The following is a 15,175-nucleotide window of genomic DNA, read 5'->3' as shown; positions in this document are numbered from 1 at the left end:
CACTGGGCTGCATGCAGGTCTTCAACCAGAAGTTGGTTCCAGTTGATCCTCGTGCTTGGATAACAGGCCTTCCATCTTCCTCCACTCTTTAATAATAAATATATAGCAATATCAAGATGGGAAAAATCTTTACATATTTTTTTCATTATTCGTGACTTTTGGTTTATACATAGTTGTTTTTGTCTTGTTATGGTTGTAGTGACTCTCATAAGTATAATCAACTTGCCCATGGTCTCTCTGCTAAGAGCCAGAGCTGAGGCTTGAAGCTGGGAAATGTTGGAAATGTTGCCTTCCATTGTGGTTTGGTGGAAAGTACAGTGTCCATGTGTGACCACAAGGTGGTGCCAAGAGACAGCACATAGCTTCCTCTCTTATGGCTAAAACCAAACAGAAACCTGGAATTGGGAGGTGGAGATGGTTTAGGGAGATGGCTTCTTAAACTTTGATCACTATCAGCAAAAGAAATAGCTCTTATCGCAAAAGAACAGCAGGGGTGGTTTATTTTGGAGTCAAATATGAGAGTCTATGGCTCAGAAACACAGATTTAACTCACTTTAGCCCGTTCTTAGGATTTTAAATTTTTATCGCTTCTTCAGTCTCGCTGAGTTGGATCCTAGTATGGAGATTTGGCTTGTGCACATGGCCATCTCTGAGGAGGAACAGGTTATCCCTTGGGTTGCCAAGGGTCAGACTCTGAAAGGGTTCAAGTGAGCTAGGATAAACGTTGAAGGGTCTCATTTGGAAGATCAGAGTCCTCTATGACCAGATGAGGAAGGATGGCCTCTGGTGCAATGACAGTCTGAGTAACTACACTCCTCTTTCTCGTCCATCCCCACCTTGGCTGAGGGACTGACTGAAGAGCCGTGGGAAGGGGAGGCTGTGAGTAATCCAGCAGCAGTTGGGTCTGCTGCAGAGGACTCACAATACTATCTCCAAGATGGAGTCTCTCCTCACTGTGGGGGAAGGGGGTATCAGTTCCACCTTGCCCGGGTCCAGTTTCTGCTGAAGACAGAGCTCCAGCCTTTGTGCGGTGGAGCCTCCTTTCTCTTCCTTGTACCAACATCCGGTTTAGGCTGGATTGTTTTTGTTCCTCTGATGGAACCTTGCTTGGATGGATCCTTGCTTGGGCCGAGTAGACAGTCAGCAATTTTAGAATGTTCATACTTAAGCAAAAGTCAAATTGATTTATTTACACCTTTTTAGAAGCCCTAAAAAGTTGATTTCTGAAATACTTAGGTTGTGGTCTAGAAACCTAAATAAAACAATTTGAAAATTGTTCTTAACATGTTTCTAGGAGCCCATTTCTTTTTTTTTTTCTTTTTTTTTTTTTTAAACTTTATTTATTTATTTATTATAAGTACACTGTAGCTGTCTTCAGACACCCCACAAGAGGGCATCAGATCTCATTGCAGATGGTTGTGAGCCACCATGTGGTTGCTGGGATTTGAACTCATGACCTCTGGAAGAGCAGTCAGTACTCTTAACCACTGAGCCATCTCACCAGCCCCGAGCCCATTTCTTTATCAAGGAAATAAGCCATTCTTTTTAACTTTCTTTTTAGGAATCTAGATTTTAAGGGGAAAGAAAGTTGCTCCCCCCTCCCCCAGCATGTTTTCTTAGAGAGCATGCTGGCTTTGAAATGACAAAACCAAGACACAAATGAAGACTAATTCCATTTCCTGCTCTGTGCACACCTTTTATTCTCGGCTTAGGGCATAATTGTCTGCATCAGTCTTAATTTACTCTGTGAGATCTGGACTCCTAACTGAGGGTATTTCATCTGCTCAGATGTGCCAATTAAGTCCACCCAGATAGGCCATAAAAAGAGACAGAAGAAAAGTAAAACACTGAGTATCTCAATTTAGCAAATGAGACTAATCTGCAAGGGATTCTTAGCTGTCTGAAGCAGAAAACCTATTGCAGAGCACAAATGCAAGCAGTGTTAGATACACAGCTTGGTGTCTGGGTACACTGCTAAAAACCAGACGTTTCTCACTGTGCAGTAGAGTCTCTATCATGGAAATACAATGAGCTGAGAATGATCTTGACTTTGAAATTTCACTGTTAACAGTGATTTGACTGTATGGTGTGCTTTCCCCATTTCCAGTCTTAAATTGTGCAGTGTAAAGACAGTGGAGTTTGGGAGGGGCGTGTTCATGTTTTCACTCAGTTCCCGTTAATAGGCGTACTTTGTCCTGGTAGTGGGTTGGTGCGGGCAGTTGTGTCCATCGATTTGTCTGGTGTTAAGTGTGTCTCTCGGGATGGTTCAGCTCAGATCATCTGTAGTCAGAACTGCCAGGCAGCTGTTCTGTGACTTGGGAGAGTCTGTAGGTGTCAGGTGACAGTGGGTTGTGGCTTTCCCTGTGTAAGGTGGGGGTGGAGTCATGCTGCTGCACTGAAGCAATTGCTGATTTTTTTTCATAATAAACTTTATTATAAAATCTTGTAAAAATGTTCGCACATAGAAATTAACCAGGCCCAAAGTCTGTATGCCTAACTGTACAGCAGGCCACTGTGCACTGCTAATGTTAGGGCAGAGGTTGAAGGTGTAAGATTCGGCCTGCCCTCGTTATAAAGGTCATCACTGATCCTTTGGCTGGAAGTTTGGGAAACACCCACTGAGAGACACTGTAATGTAACCAGGAAGGGGGATCCTGGGGAGCTTGTCTGACTGGACTGATGTCTGCGTACATCTCCATTTCCCCCAGTTTGTCTTTCTCTGGGGAAAAAGTCAAATATCTACCCTGTTAAAGGAGTTAATAAATGAGAACTGCCTAGGTTAGTGCCTGGAATACAGTGACACCAGTGACCTCAGTCACTGCTACTCATCATCCTCTGACTCTAAATGTAAAAATGTAGAAGTACTTTTTAAATATATAAGATGTACATGTGTTCTCAAAATTTGTCCAGGAGGTTAGAAGATGGTTTGGTGGGTAAAAACTCTTGTCGTACAAACCTGATGACCTTAGTTTAGTTCCTGGAAGTGAAAAGCTGTGTGTGATGTGGTCTAGCACAGTGAAATGGGAGTTAGAGACAGGAGAAGCTCCTGGAAGCTCACAGGCTGGCTCACAGTGGCATAAATCATGAGCAAGTCATCGTCAAAATTGAAGATGAGAACCAACTCCTGAGAGTTGTCCATAACATGCCCACACCACCGGGGGGACAAACCGACCCTACCACTGCCAACAGAACACCAACAGAAAACATGTCCAAGGCTAGCCAGCTCTCACATCTGAGTTGGAAGTCATAGGCCATGATGTTAGAGTGTCACACTTGCTGTGAGATCATGTTTCATCTATAAAACTGGAACAGAAACTTTACCCTGCCACAACAGACAAGACCACAGGCAGGAGCCTATAACTCTGGGCTGTCCTTGAGTTCTCATGCCACAAACAAAGATTCTGACAAACTAGGAAGAACCTTAAAAAGAAGTCTGTGAAGAGCCGTGAAGATATTACAGACACTGTACACATGAGATGATTGATCTCAAGTAAAAGGCAGCTTAGCAGTTGGGGCTAGTATGTATGCATAAGTATTACCTGTTACAAACTTAGTTTTATTGCTGATATGCTTTTTGTATTGTTCTCACTTTTTTGTTAATTAGATTAAGAATGTGAACCTTTGTTAGTGGTGGTTTGTTCTTTTCTAAGCACTAGGGGGCACCAGAGCCCTGCCCAGGTAGGTCAAGGTTATACTGTGAACCCCCACAGTGCTGCTCTAAAGGATCCTTTCTTGAGGCTCTTCTGTGGTCTTCCATGCCTTGTGTTCTAGACCCCTTGCTATCTTTGATATAGGATGTCATACTTACAATGCCTTATCCATCTTGAAAGGCTGGGATGGGGTGGAGCAGTCTTCTGTGCTTGAGGGGGTTGGTCAGCAGCAGGTTTAGATCCAATTGGCCCAGGTGTGCATTGCATAATTTTTGTTGTTTGTTTACTTGTTGTTTAATTTTTTTTCTTTTTTGAGACAGTCTCACGAAGACCAGACTGGCCTCAAACTATGTGTCTGATATACCGTGAACTCCTGATCCTCCTGCTCTACCTCCTCAGTGCTGGGATGATGGCCTGCACTGTGACCCCAGCTGCAATAGATGCTTTGAATGCTTATTTGTTATTCATGTTTAAACTACAGTTAACTAATATTTCTTGATTTTCCTTTTTTTTTAATTAAAAATGGCCTGGAGAGATATCTTAGCAGAAGAGCAGTTGCTGACCTTCCAGGGGACCTGGATTCAGTTCTCAGCATCTGCAAGGGGTTATACAGTTGTCTAGAACTCTAGTTCTAGGAAGTTCAATACCCTCTTCTGGCCTTTGTGGGCATAAGACATGGAAGTGTTACAGACAGTAGGCAAAACATCCATACACACAAAATAAGATAAGATAAAAGTAAATTAAAGTTTAAAAATTTAAAACTTGAAAAAGGTTTGTTTTATGCATATGAGTGTTTTTGACTGAATAAATATATGTGTACCACCTATGTTCCTGGTGTCCATGGATGTCAGAAAGGGGTACCATCCCCTGGAACTGGAGTTACATATGACTGTGAACTACCATGTTGGTTCTGGGAACTGAATCCAGATCCCCTGCAAGAGCAACAAGTGCTCTTAACTGCTGAGCCATCTCTCCAACCTCGATTTTACATTTTTTGGTAAAGGTTACATACATAGAATTACCAGATGCTATGTAATACATACATGGTTTCTTTTTTCTTTCTTTTGTTTTTTTAAAGATTTATTTATTTATTTATTATATGTAAGAACACTGTCGCTGTCTTCAGACACCATATGAGGGCATCAGATCTCATTGCAGATGGTTGTGAGCCACCATGTGGTTGCTGGGATTTGAACTCATGACCTCTAGAAGAGCAGTCAGTGCTCTTAACCGCTGAGCCATCTCACCAGCGCCAGATGGTTTCTTTATATATTGTACATACAGTATCTCATTTGGTCTTTGTAGCAGAACACTGTGGGGCTCTTTGCATGGTTGAGGACATAAATGTGACAGTGAGGAATGACGTTTTCTGGAGTTAGGCCCTTCCTTCCCAGTTAAAAGTCTGTGAAACGGCTCTCTTCGTCTGGTTCTCTCAGTGCTCTTCACAGTGAATTCTACTCTAGTGGCCACTGCTGGAGTCGGACAGGGTTACAGGAAGTGGGATCTCTCCAAGAGAATATGGTACTCAGTGTTCAGTTTGCTTGAAGCTGCAGCAGTTACAAGGACAGCATAACGGAAAACAAGAGGGAGAGCTCATCCCAGGCATCATTCCTGTCCTAGTGATACAGACATAGATTAGAGGTAGCAACTCCATTCCCAGCCCACAAAGGGCTCTTTTCTGAGTTGTGGAGTATTTACCCATCCTTTTCAATTGATCCTGGGCAAGCTTGGAACCAAAACTGGGGTCCCTGATTGTTCCTACTGGATAGGATACAGAAACCAGTTTGTAACCAAGTAGATGCTTTGGGGAATCTGAAAATTGAGCTCAGTTTTGAAAATAAAAAAATTTTGTTTTATGAATTTGTTTTTAATTATTCAAAGTGATGAGCTTTCCTTTATCTCTTTTTAAATTGTTGTTACCCTAAGATTCTAAGAATTTCTTCGACACTGTAGCTAGCTGCCTTTTTCATGGGTCATTCTTTGTTCCATTCTATAATAATGCTTATTAGTAGGCAAAGTAAGGTTGGGGCTTTAGGGTCAGGTGGGTAGGAGTAAGAAAGCAAGCAAGAGACAGTCTCTAAATGAGGTAGAAAAGGAAGTTTCTAGAAACATTTCTGGATGACCCACTTATGTCATTTTCAAACTATGCTTCTCTGTATCTGTCTTTCTTGTCTCAAGCCCAATTCTGAACATTGGTCATCGCTCAGCATTTATTTAGTGTCTGTGTGAGCTCTAGGGCACAGTGCCTGTCTCTGACCTCTGGCTCCTGCTAGAATCAGGCGACAGGTAAGGATCTCAGGATATGCTGACAGGCAGGCACTGTACATGAGACCCCTGCTGTGCCTAGGATGTCATAGGATTAGGATGGCATTTGGTAGACCAGACACCTAACTCTACTTGGTCAGGAAAAGCTTCCTCTAAGGCAAAGGAACATGGTATCTGAGGGGTCTGCCAAGTGTGAAAATGTACATGTATGGAGGATGTAGGCTGAGGACTGGATATTCAGTTGAAGAGAATCAAGGACACATCATAACAAGGCATGGCATAATGCACTCAGCTGTGTTTTTCCATTTATGTAATCTAACTCTCCTTGGAATGTTAGAAATTCTAAAACAAACTAATAGTAAATGATGGAATTTAGCTTAGGTATGTACTTAGGGTTTCATTGACAAAGCACCCCAGTAGCTTGTGTGGGCCCTGGTGTAGTTCAGCTGGTTATTCGGGGTCTGGGTTGCTTCTTACAGACATTATTGCAGCATCAGCTCCAGATTCCAGAGCCTGGGCCAGGGTCTCATTCCTGCAGGCGTGTAGGGAAGCCAATGAGTGTTTTCTGCGCCTGCATCTGATGAGAATTTAAGTTTATGTTTCTCACTGGCTTCCCCTCTAAGTGGCTGCCAGTGGAGTCGGCAGCAGGCTGAATGTGGCAGTTGTCTGAGGAGTCAGAAGCTCTGCCAGGGAACACCAGGCACTTTAGCTTTATGTGGCTGCAGCTGTGACTATTACATGTGTGGAGTTTTTTAAATGAGAGGATGGAGAACATGAAAAAGTTATTCTTTTCTGAAAAATGTAAGTGTTGGACCATTTACTGCCACCAGCCAATTTTTTAGTAATTCTGCATGTGCCTTTTGTTACTGTCATATAAAAGTCAGCTGTAATTCAGACATTATACACATTTATGGTCAATTTTTTATTTCTGTCTTTGGTCTAGAGATTGAATCTGGAGGCTTGTATATTCTAAGAATGTGCCCTGCCATAGGGCTACATTCCTAGTCCATAGCAGACTTTTATTATTATTATTATTATTATTGTTATTATTAAATTTAGATATTCAGCAGGTATTTTCTGAAGGCAAGGTATCCTTGTTTGGTCACATTATTGGTAATAATTCACTGTTGATCAAGTGTTGTGGTTTTTGCTGACATACATTCCTTCTAGTAGTTCTGTGGAACCTTTGAGGGCCACTGCATTACTGTACATAGATTGTGTGGAAATGTATATCGCCTCTACTTCCCCTCTGTACACAGGTAGTTTAAAGTGGTAGCTTCCTTTCCAGGGTGAGCATGGCGATTTCAACGAGCATGCATGACCATACGTAATTCTGTCTCAGTTAAGCACTTCGATTTTTGCTCTTGTGTGGACTGCTTTGCATGTGGCACCCTGGTCATTCCTTCATACAGCCCAGTGAAGCAGGCATTACTGACTTTTCCAAGGCTCTTTGGGGACTTAGTTGCAAGGTTAAGTTTCTTGCTGAGAGTTAAGGGTGCCCATCAGGGTTTGCTCTGGAATGTTCTCCAGAGGTTCATGTGTTTGGCAGCTATAGCAATGTTCAGTGGGGTTTTGGGGAAGTGGCTCTGACCTCACTCATACGTTAGTCCATCGATGGTCATATTTTGATGTGTTACTGAGAGGTGGGACCTAGTTGAAGGAATAAGCTATGCTTGTTCCTTCCTGTCTTTCTCTGCTTTCTGCTTCCTTCACTATGAGATGAGCAGTTTGGCCCTCCTCATGCTCGATGCCACTGTGCCTTTCCCAGAAAACAGTGGAGCCAGGTGACCATGATGTGAACTGTGAAGCTGTGAGTCAGAGTAAGTCTGTCTCCTTTAAGTTGACTTTCTCAGGTATTTTTGACAGTGACAGAAAGGTGACTCCCACAGCTTGTACATGTGGGAGGGTTTGCGTCTAGCCAGCCTGTACCCACATTGGCTCGGGCTTCTGTCTCTTCCTATGCAGGATATTTACTTAGCTCCTTCATATCTGGTGGCCAACAGATTGCTCAGCCTGCTAGGCTCTAGGCCAAGCTGGATCCTAGAGGTCATGTGGAAAAGAGCACTTTCAAGAGGATACTGGGGCTGGTGGGATGGCTCAGGAGGTAAAAATGCTTGTGGCAGCCTGACCATCTGTGTTTGACCCTGGAACCCATGTAGGGGTAGAAGGAGAGAACCCACTAGTGGGCATTGTCTACCTCCACATGCATACCACAGCATGTGTGGATCTAACTTACAGGTATACACCACCAACAACAGAAAGGTTCTTGGCAGCACCTTGGGTGGAGAAGCTACTGTTTCTTTGCTTTGCTGTTTTTTCTTTTTCTTGGAAGAAGTGGTATGGAGCCCATGCTCTGGCCCACATGCCAGACAAGCACTCAATTACCACACTATATCTTTTGGTATTTGGGTGGCTATAGCTCTCCTACCTTTCCTGAGCATGCCATGTCCTTTTTGGGGGTACTCCCTAGGTGATAAGCCCCAGTCTACACAAGGATGTATTGCTGTCTGTAGCCCCACCCACATGCATGAGGTTGTAATTTCTGTCTTTTAGGTTCTTCTGGGATGATTTGTCCTTACAGTGGTTCAGGTGCTTGTTGACTGGAATGATTTATCCCCACCACCTTTGCTCATTCTTTGGCCAAACGTTAAATGCTGTCATCTTTCTCTTTGAAGTAGAAAGGTCTGGGATGTAATCATTTCTGTGGTGGCTTCTGTGGTTTCCTAGGTGCTGGCTTCTGTGGCAACAGGATGCCTGTATATTTTAGGACAGAGAGAGGAAGGCAAGACGAGGAGATGCAATCTTGTCAGTGCAGGATGATGTGGTGGGAAATTTAACAGCCACAAACATTGAGTGGTGAAGTCTAAGGAAATAGCTATTACCTGTGAGTGAAAATGTACTGTGTAATGTGGAAAGGCCATTGTTCATCTTGTTCCAGACTGCCAAAGCCAGTACCTTCTGGGATTTCTATTTCCCTCCTTGCAAAATGATTTACTATAAATGCAAATGAAGTCTCTTTAAGTGCCAGGGATAGCTTTTGTGATTCTTGGGGTGTCACCTTACCCACAGGATTTTCTGAGTAGAGGTATCTTACTTTATAGATATTTGATGCTTACTTCTGATGATTAGGGCTTGGGTGCCAAGGATTATCTCATTACCTGAAACTGTAGCACATTCAGATTTGTGCATCAGGAGAATGACTACACCTTTCCAGCGTGTTCTCTGGACAGTTCCTACAATTCCAAGGCTTTCTTGGCCTTATTGATAATGTGAAGCTAGATAAGATTGGGCTGTCCCAAGTCTGCCATCCTGCCCTAACCTTCTCCGAAGTCTCCTCATCCAAGAACTGAACTGCAGTCACCTTCACAATAGGCAAGAACAGTCACTGAGCTCCTGAGGAGGACATGTGTGGTAGCGTGCCTAGCAGTTTTGGGCTCCCCTTACAGGAGGCCAGCAGGAGGCCTCTGTAATGACCAGCTATGTCTTTAGGCATTGCCAGAGTGGCCTAGGTGCACATGAAGGCAACAGTTGTCCCTGTTGATAACCACTGAGGCACACCATTGCACTATAGTACATTTGAAAATGACAGGAGAGTCAGCAGAACAGTAGGGTGTTGTGGTCACCCAGAGGACTCACCTGGTCAGTTGCATAGAGGTAATTGTTCAGGAAGACAATTAGTAACGGAAAGAAGAGGTGGTCTTTGGAAGTGTTTGTGTAAAGAGGTGCCACGGTAGACCATCCCCACCGTACTGCAGAACAGTTCACATCACCATCTAGTGCTTTCTTACTGAGCACAGGTAAGTTTTAGTTATTTTGAAGAGCTGAATTTTGAAGGATGTGCTTGACCATCTGCTAGTGGCCTCTGCATGGGTTGGTTGCCCATCTCTCGGGCCTGTGGCCTCTACAGCTTTCATGATGGGTTCTCCAGCCAGCATGTGTCCACCTTATCCTCTCATATCCTCTGCTCTGGCGTAGTCATTAGAAGTTAAGCCTGTGTGCACTGCTCTTGTCTTCTGAGCCTTTGGCTGGAGGCAGTTATCAGTAGTCACGCTTTGTTCCATTTCTACCGCATTGTAACATTTAGAATGTCAGTGTATGCATACAAAGAAAGTCATAATTGTTTTTTTTAGATAATGGAATCCAAGGTTATTTACCTTGGTAATTGTCTTTCTTTTTGCTTACAGCACCAGTGTTCATTACAGTTGTAGGAATGTAAATTAGTCTAGTTAAACAGGATCTCCATAGGTTGTTACCATCTATAAAACAAATATGACATCACACTTCTGGAATACCACTGTTCATCTTTTCTCTAAATTTAAGTTTGTCTGTAACACATTCTTTCTGAGCGATGATTGTCATTGTCTGGCACTGCTGATCCTCTTCAGTTCAGTAATTAGAAAAAATATCTTACACAACAATTTTGAACAAAAATTGTTATATTTATTTCAAAATAGTGCATTTTTATCCTGTGACTATTATTTTCAGCAGAGAAATATCAGTTCTAAATAGAATATGTTCTTTTTAAACTGTATTACCATTTGAAAATGCTCAGTTATATTGAAAATTTCCCGAGTCTGTTCTGGGATGAAAGTCATGTATCTTAGAAGCTAGTAGAGGAGTTTCCCCTTAGGGTGTGCTGAAGAGGAGGGACTGGTGTTGATAATGAAATGAGAGGTAGAGGAATACTTGTAGAGTAGCCATAATAATTCAAGTAAGAATTGACTGGAGGGGGCACGAGAGAGAATTGGTTTGTAGATTGTTTGTGTTGGTTAGTGACGGCACTAGAAGCCTCCTGAGCAGCCATTTGGGTTCGCCTGTTCCTTTCCAGTGCATAGTCTAGAGTTGTCTCTTTTTATCATATAATGGAAATAATGGAAATGGAATTTGTTTTTCACCGTAGGAGGTGGAATAGGCTTCGGCTGCAGGACAAAGAGAAACGCCTGAAGCTTGAAGAAGATTCTGAGGAGAGTGATGCCGAGTTTGACGAAGGTTTCAAAGTGCCTGGTTTTCTGTTCAAAAAGCTCTTTAAGTACGTGCCGTTTGTTCTGTATGTTCTGTTTGTCATCGAGCTGTTGTGTACAGATTAACATTTAGAAATTACACAGTAGTTACCTGTGGGCCCTGAAGGTACTTGCAGCAATTTATTGCAAATCCAGATGCTGTCACATGAAATTTTAGCCACATGCTGTTCATTAAAATTAGAAGATAATAAATTGACTAAGGTGCGCACTGGGTGTGTTTGTAAACTGATGAGTCTGTTTGGGCTTGTCTCAGCAGACTAAAAGCAACACATTTAAAAGCCTCTGCACCAAGTTATGGTTTTGCTCTTAGTAATTTTAGGCACCAAACCTCTCATTTTAAAAATTAGATTAATTTATTTAAGAAGATTTATATATTAAAATCAACAAGGAGCATTACAGATATTAAAATCAAACCTTGGAAGAGTTTTTTGTTTTTAGTTCTGTGTGAAAACAAATTGTTGATTGACTTCTGAGGACCTTGTCTCATACCTAAGGGATAATATTTTTGAGCTGACCAATGTGCATCTGAATATTTTATGCGGACGTCTTTCTATATAATGTCAAAAGGTAAGACACAGACAACACCTCAAGGACCTAGGAAGCTGACTTAAGTTCCCTGTGTAAATGGCCAAGTGCTGTGATGACCAGAAGCTGCCTGAGAGACACATGCTTGGTCTCTATGGCTGGGCAGGACTCCCATGGTGAGCATATACACCGAGGGATTCAGAGGCTTTAGCTGTGCAGAGGAAGTGAGACCATTAGACAGTTTCTTTCCTTTTCCTATCATCAGTTCATAGAGCAGCAAACTTCTTTCTGTGAGAAAATGAAGTTTAGTGTCCTTTATAGATTCAGCTGTCAGCCATGCCCTAAACTTATGGAAGATATCCACTTAAAAAATAACATGCTCTTCATATTTCTTCTCAGAGAGCTTATTTATACATGTGTGGGGTGTGTTTGCACATGATAAGCACTATACTCCTGAGAGACGTCAGGTGAGATCAAGACCTACAAATAATATTTATTTATTTGATCGTTGTGCTGGAGGATGGAATCCAGGGCTTTGCTCATGAAGGCAAGTGCTCTTCCACTCAGCATCCCCAAATTACAGTTCATGTCTAGGTGTAATGGCTCTGTGGATTGGAGGCATTTGGGGTGGGGGAGTAAAGAGTAGATATCTATCTCATTAAATACATAGTAAAACGAAGTCTTAACTAAAGTCGCGTGGCTGGGTTGTCTGACTAGAGGAAGAGGAAGAGCCACTGGAATGTAGAGCCTACATTTCTGGTCATTTCTGCAGACAAGTCAGTTCATAGCGCAGAAAGCAAATGGTTTGTTCACTGCTGCTCCCCGGTGAGAATTAACTGTAGAAAGATAATAAAGATTACACTTATTGTCAAGTAATTGTTCTCAGAAGTAATTGTTTATTAAGGAACAAGTAAAATAGTTTCCGTGTTGTACTAGCAAAGAGAGATACCCAAATTATACATGAAGGTGGCTTAACAAGGACAGAGAGTGAGCTGGCAAACATCCTTAGGAGTCAAGTTGAATGCACAGTTTTGTATAAGTGTCAGATTTTCTAGCAAAGAAGTTTCACAGGTAACAGCACCAAACTTTGCTTTACTACATGTATGTAAAAGTCAGTATATTGGCTACTAACTTTATTATACTTAATATAAAAACATGCTTGGTAGTGTTTTAAATTTGTCTCAATTATGCCTTTCTAGAAAATACTCTTTTATATCTACAAAAATAATTTAAAATACTTTATAAATAATACTAGATTTCATATTTTCTATTGTAAGAAAATGGAGGACAAATGGAGACTCTTTTTAAAAAGTTATTTATGTGTATGGGTTCTTTGCCTATATGTATGCTGTGTGCATATAGTGCCCACAGAGGCTAGAAGAGGGGACCAGGTGCCCTGGAGCTGGAGTTAGAGTGGGTGGTGGGTTGCTGTGTGGGTGCTGGAAACCACACTGGGTCTTCTGCAAGAGCTGCAAGTGTTCCTCACTTCTGAGCATGTTCTGGCCTCTCATCTCTGCCTTCTTCTTCTTTTTTTTTTTTTTTAAGATTTATTTATTTTATGTATGTGAGTACACTGTAGCTGTCTTCAGACACACCAGAAGAGGGCATCGGATCCCATTACAGAGAGTTGTGAGCCACCATGTGGTTGCTGGGAATTGAACTCAGGACCTCTAGAAGAGCAGTCGGGGCTCTCAACCTCTAAGCCATCTCTCCAGCCCTGATCTCTGCCTTTTTTATGATTAAGTTTTAGCCCAGCCAGTTTACCTTTAAGTTGTGGATATATTTTTATTCTGCTTACTACATTCAGTGGAATTGAATTAACAGGGTCTAGTTGCACCCCAGGGAGTCAGGAGACACAGTTTTCCATTTAAGTGCTATTTTCTGCAAGATAATGTTTAACTTCTAAATTTCAGTTTTGAAAGTTTGCCCAGCAAATGTATTCATCTGTATAATTTAACAGCCTCATGAAAAACTTCAATTTGTTTTGACCTTACACTCCACCAAACTAGTAAATGCAATCTTGGGTTAGTGCGACCAATGCCAAGATCCAACAGTTCTTTGTGGTTATTTTCTGATGCTTTGGTCCCATGGGGATAACAGAGTTTAGTAATTTCCTTACTGTTGTACAGTAACTTAAAAATACTGTTTAACTTCCTAAAGAGTAAGATTTATATGCTTCTCAAGGATTTTGAGAACTAAATTTTAACTCCTGTTTTCATTTTAACTGTGTAGTTGCTTTATGGTATTTACTATTCACAATGTAAAGCAATAAAACTCAGGGCGTTTACTAGTTCTGGAGCCAGAGCTCAGGTCTTCAGAGCTCAGGTCTTTCATCCTTATTCACCATATACCCCTGCTGACCAGGGCGGTGGGTCTGCTTCCATTATCAGTGAATATTCTTCAACTGAAGTCTGAGGGCCTGTTTATGGTGTGGGTTGTGGGAGCTAGCTCCTTACCCAGGCTTTGTACAATCCCCAGCTGTTGAGACCCAGTTTTTGGGCTGCCTCATAACTGTTTCTCATTCATTTATTTCTGTAGTACTTCTCAACTTTGTGTAAACATACTATTGTGCACCCTGTGAAAACCCTTGGGGTTTTAGGGTAGGAGATGGCAAAACACCTAGCCCACTGCTGCTGATTCCCCAGGGTCACATGGAATCCAGTGTCTGGTTCAGTCCCAGATTCTTTCTGAGAGACACCCAACTGATAAGTATTCCTTTCCTAATTCCCCAGTTGCTGGTTTCTGAATTCTTACCATTTTAATAAAATTTGGACCTAAGGGAAAGAAGAGTGTTGACCCTGTGTTGGGTGGATTGATTTCAGCATGGTCACTAGGAGATACTGGGCCTGCTTGGAGCTGCTGCCATGGCTTCTCTGCTTTGGTAGGAGAAGGCCAGTGCCTAGAATCCAGCCATTCTGGACTGTGAGTGCAAACAGTCTATTTTGTTTAGCTTTCTTTATTTTTAATTTTTATTCTTTTGAGACATGGTATCATCATGTAGTCTAGGGTGGCCTCACACTTGAAAGTCTCCTGCCTTAGCCTCTTGTGTGTTAGGATTATAGGTATGTAAAACCAGATTTTCTTCCATACCAAGACTAATTCAGCCTTGACATTCTGGGCCAAATAATTTTCTGTAGGGACTGATCATAGTGTTGTAGGATGAATAGCATCTCTGACTTCTGCCCATGAGGTCCTAATTGTTCTTTTCCACTTGAAAAAAACAATGTCTGTAGATATTGCCAAATGGCCCAAGGGAGCAAATTATCTCTGGTTCAGGGCTGCTCTTCTAGATTATTTCCAAAATGGAGTCACTTTGGGGTCATACAATTCTGGATTTTAACTTTGCTTGCTTGAATTCTTGTTGTATATATGTCACTCCCTTCTCTTCCTGAGTCTTTCTCCCATCCCCTTCCTCTTTTCCTGAGTCTTTTCTTCCTGCCTGTAAAATATTCTGTCAACCCCCACTGTGGAGCCTACCTGGTCCAGAGACTCCCTGCAAATGAGTTTGTTCAGCAGGAGACATTGTTCTCTCAGGACATGTGATACATTTATGGGACTTGTCTTCTCAAATTAATCAGACTTATTTTTATACTTAATTGGGTTTTGATTTTTTAATCCTTTACTCCAAAGTGTATTTTCAATGCGTTTATTATAATTAGCCAAACTAATAAGCAGTAAGTGTCTCAAAGTTTTTCTTAAACATAAGCATTGATG

At 41.9% G+C, this 15,175-nt stretch overlaps 1 protein-coding gene across 2 annotated transcripts in view; it reads left to right on the top strand.

Annotated features, from left to right (window-relative positions):
- The window catches only part of Ercc6 (ERCC excision repair 6, chromatin remodeling factor), a 72,199-nt gene that overhangs the window by 17,757 nt on the left and 39,267 nt on the right, over positions 1-15,175 (top strand). For both annotated transcript variants that reach the window (XM_028787554.1, XM_028787555.1), the window contains exon 6: positions 10,816-10,944. In XM_028787554.1, the coding sequence (XP_028643387.1) occupies positions 10,816-10,944 (129 nt within the window). The remainder of the gene's footprint in view (positions 1-10,815; positions 10,945-15,175) is intronic.

The sequence above is a fragment of the Grammomys surdaster genome, unplaced genomic scaffold, assembly GCF_004785775.1.
Source record: "Grammomys surdaster isolate TR1022 unplaced genomic scaffold, NIH_TR_1.0 125669, whole genome shotgun sequence".
Classification (NCBI taxonomy): domain Eukaryota; kingdom Metazoa; phylum Chordata; class Mammalia; order Rodentia; family Muridae; genus Grammomys; species Grammomys surdaster.
This window is presented reverse-complemented; position numbering and strand designations above follow the sequence as displayed.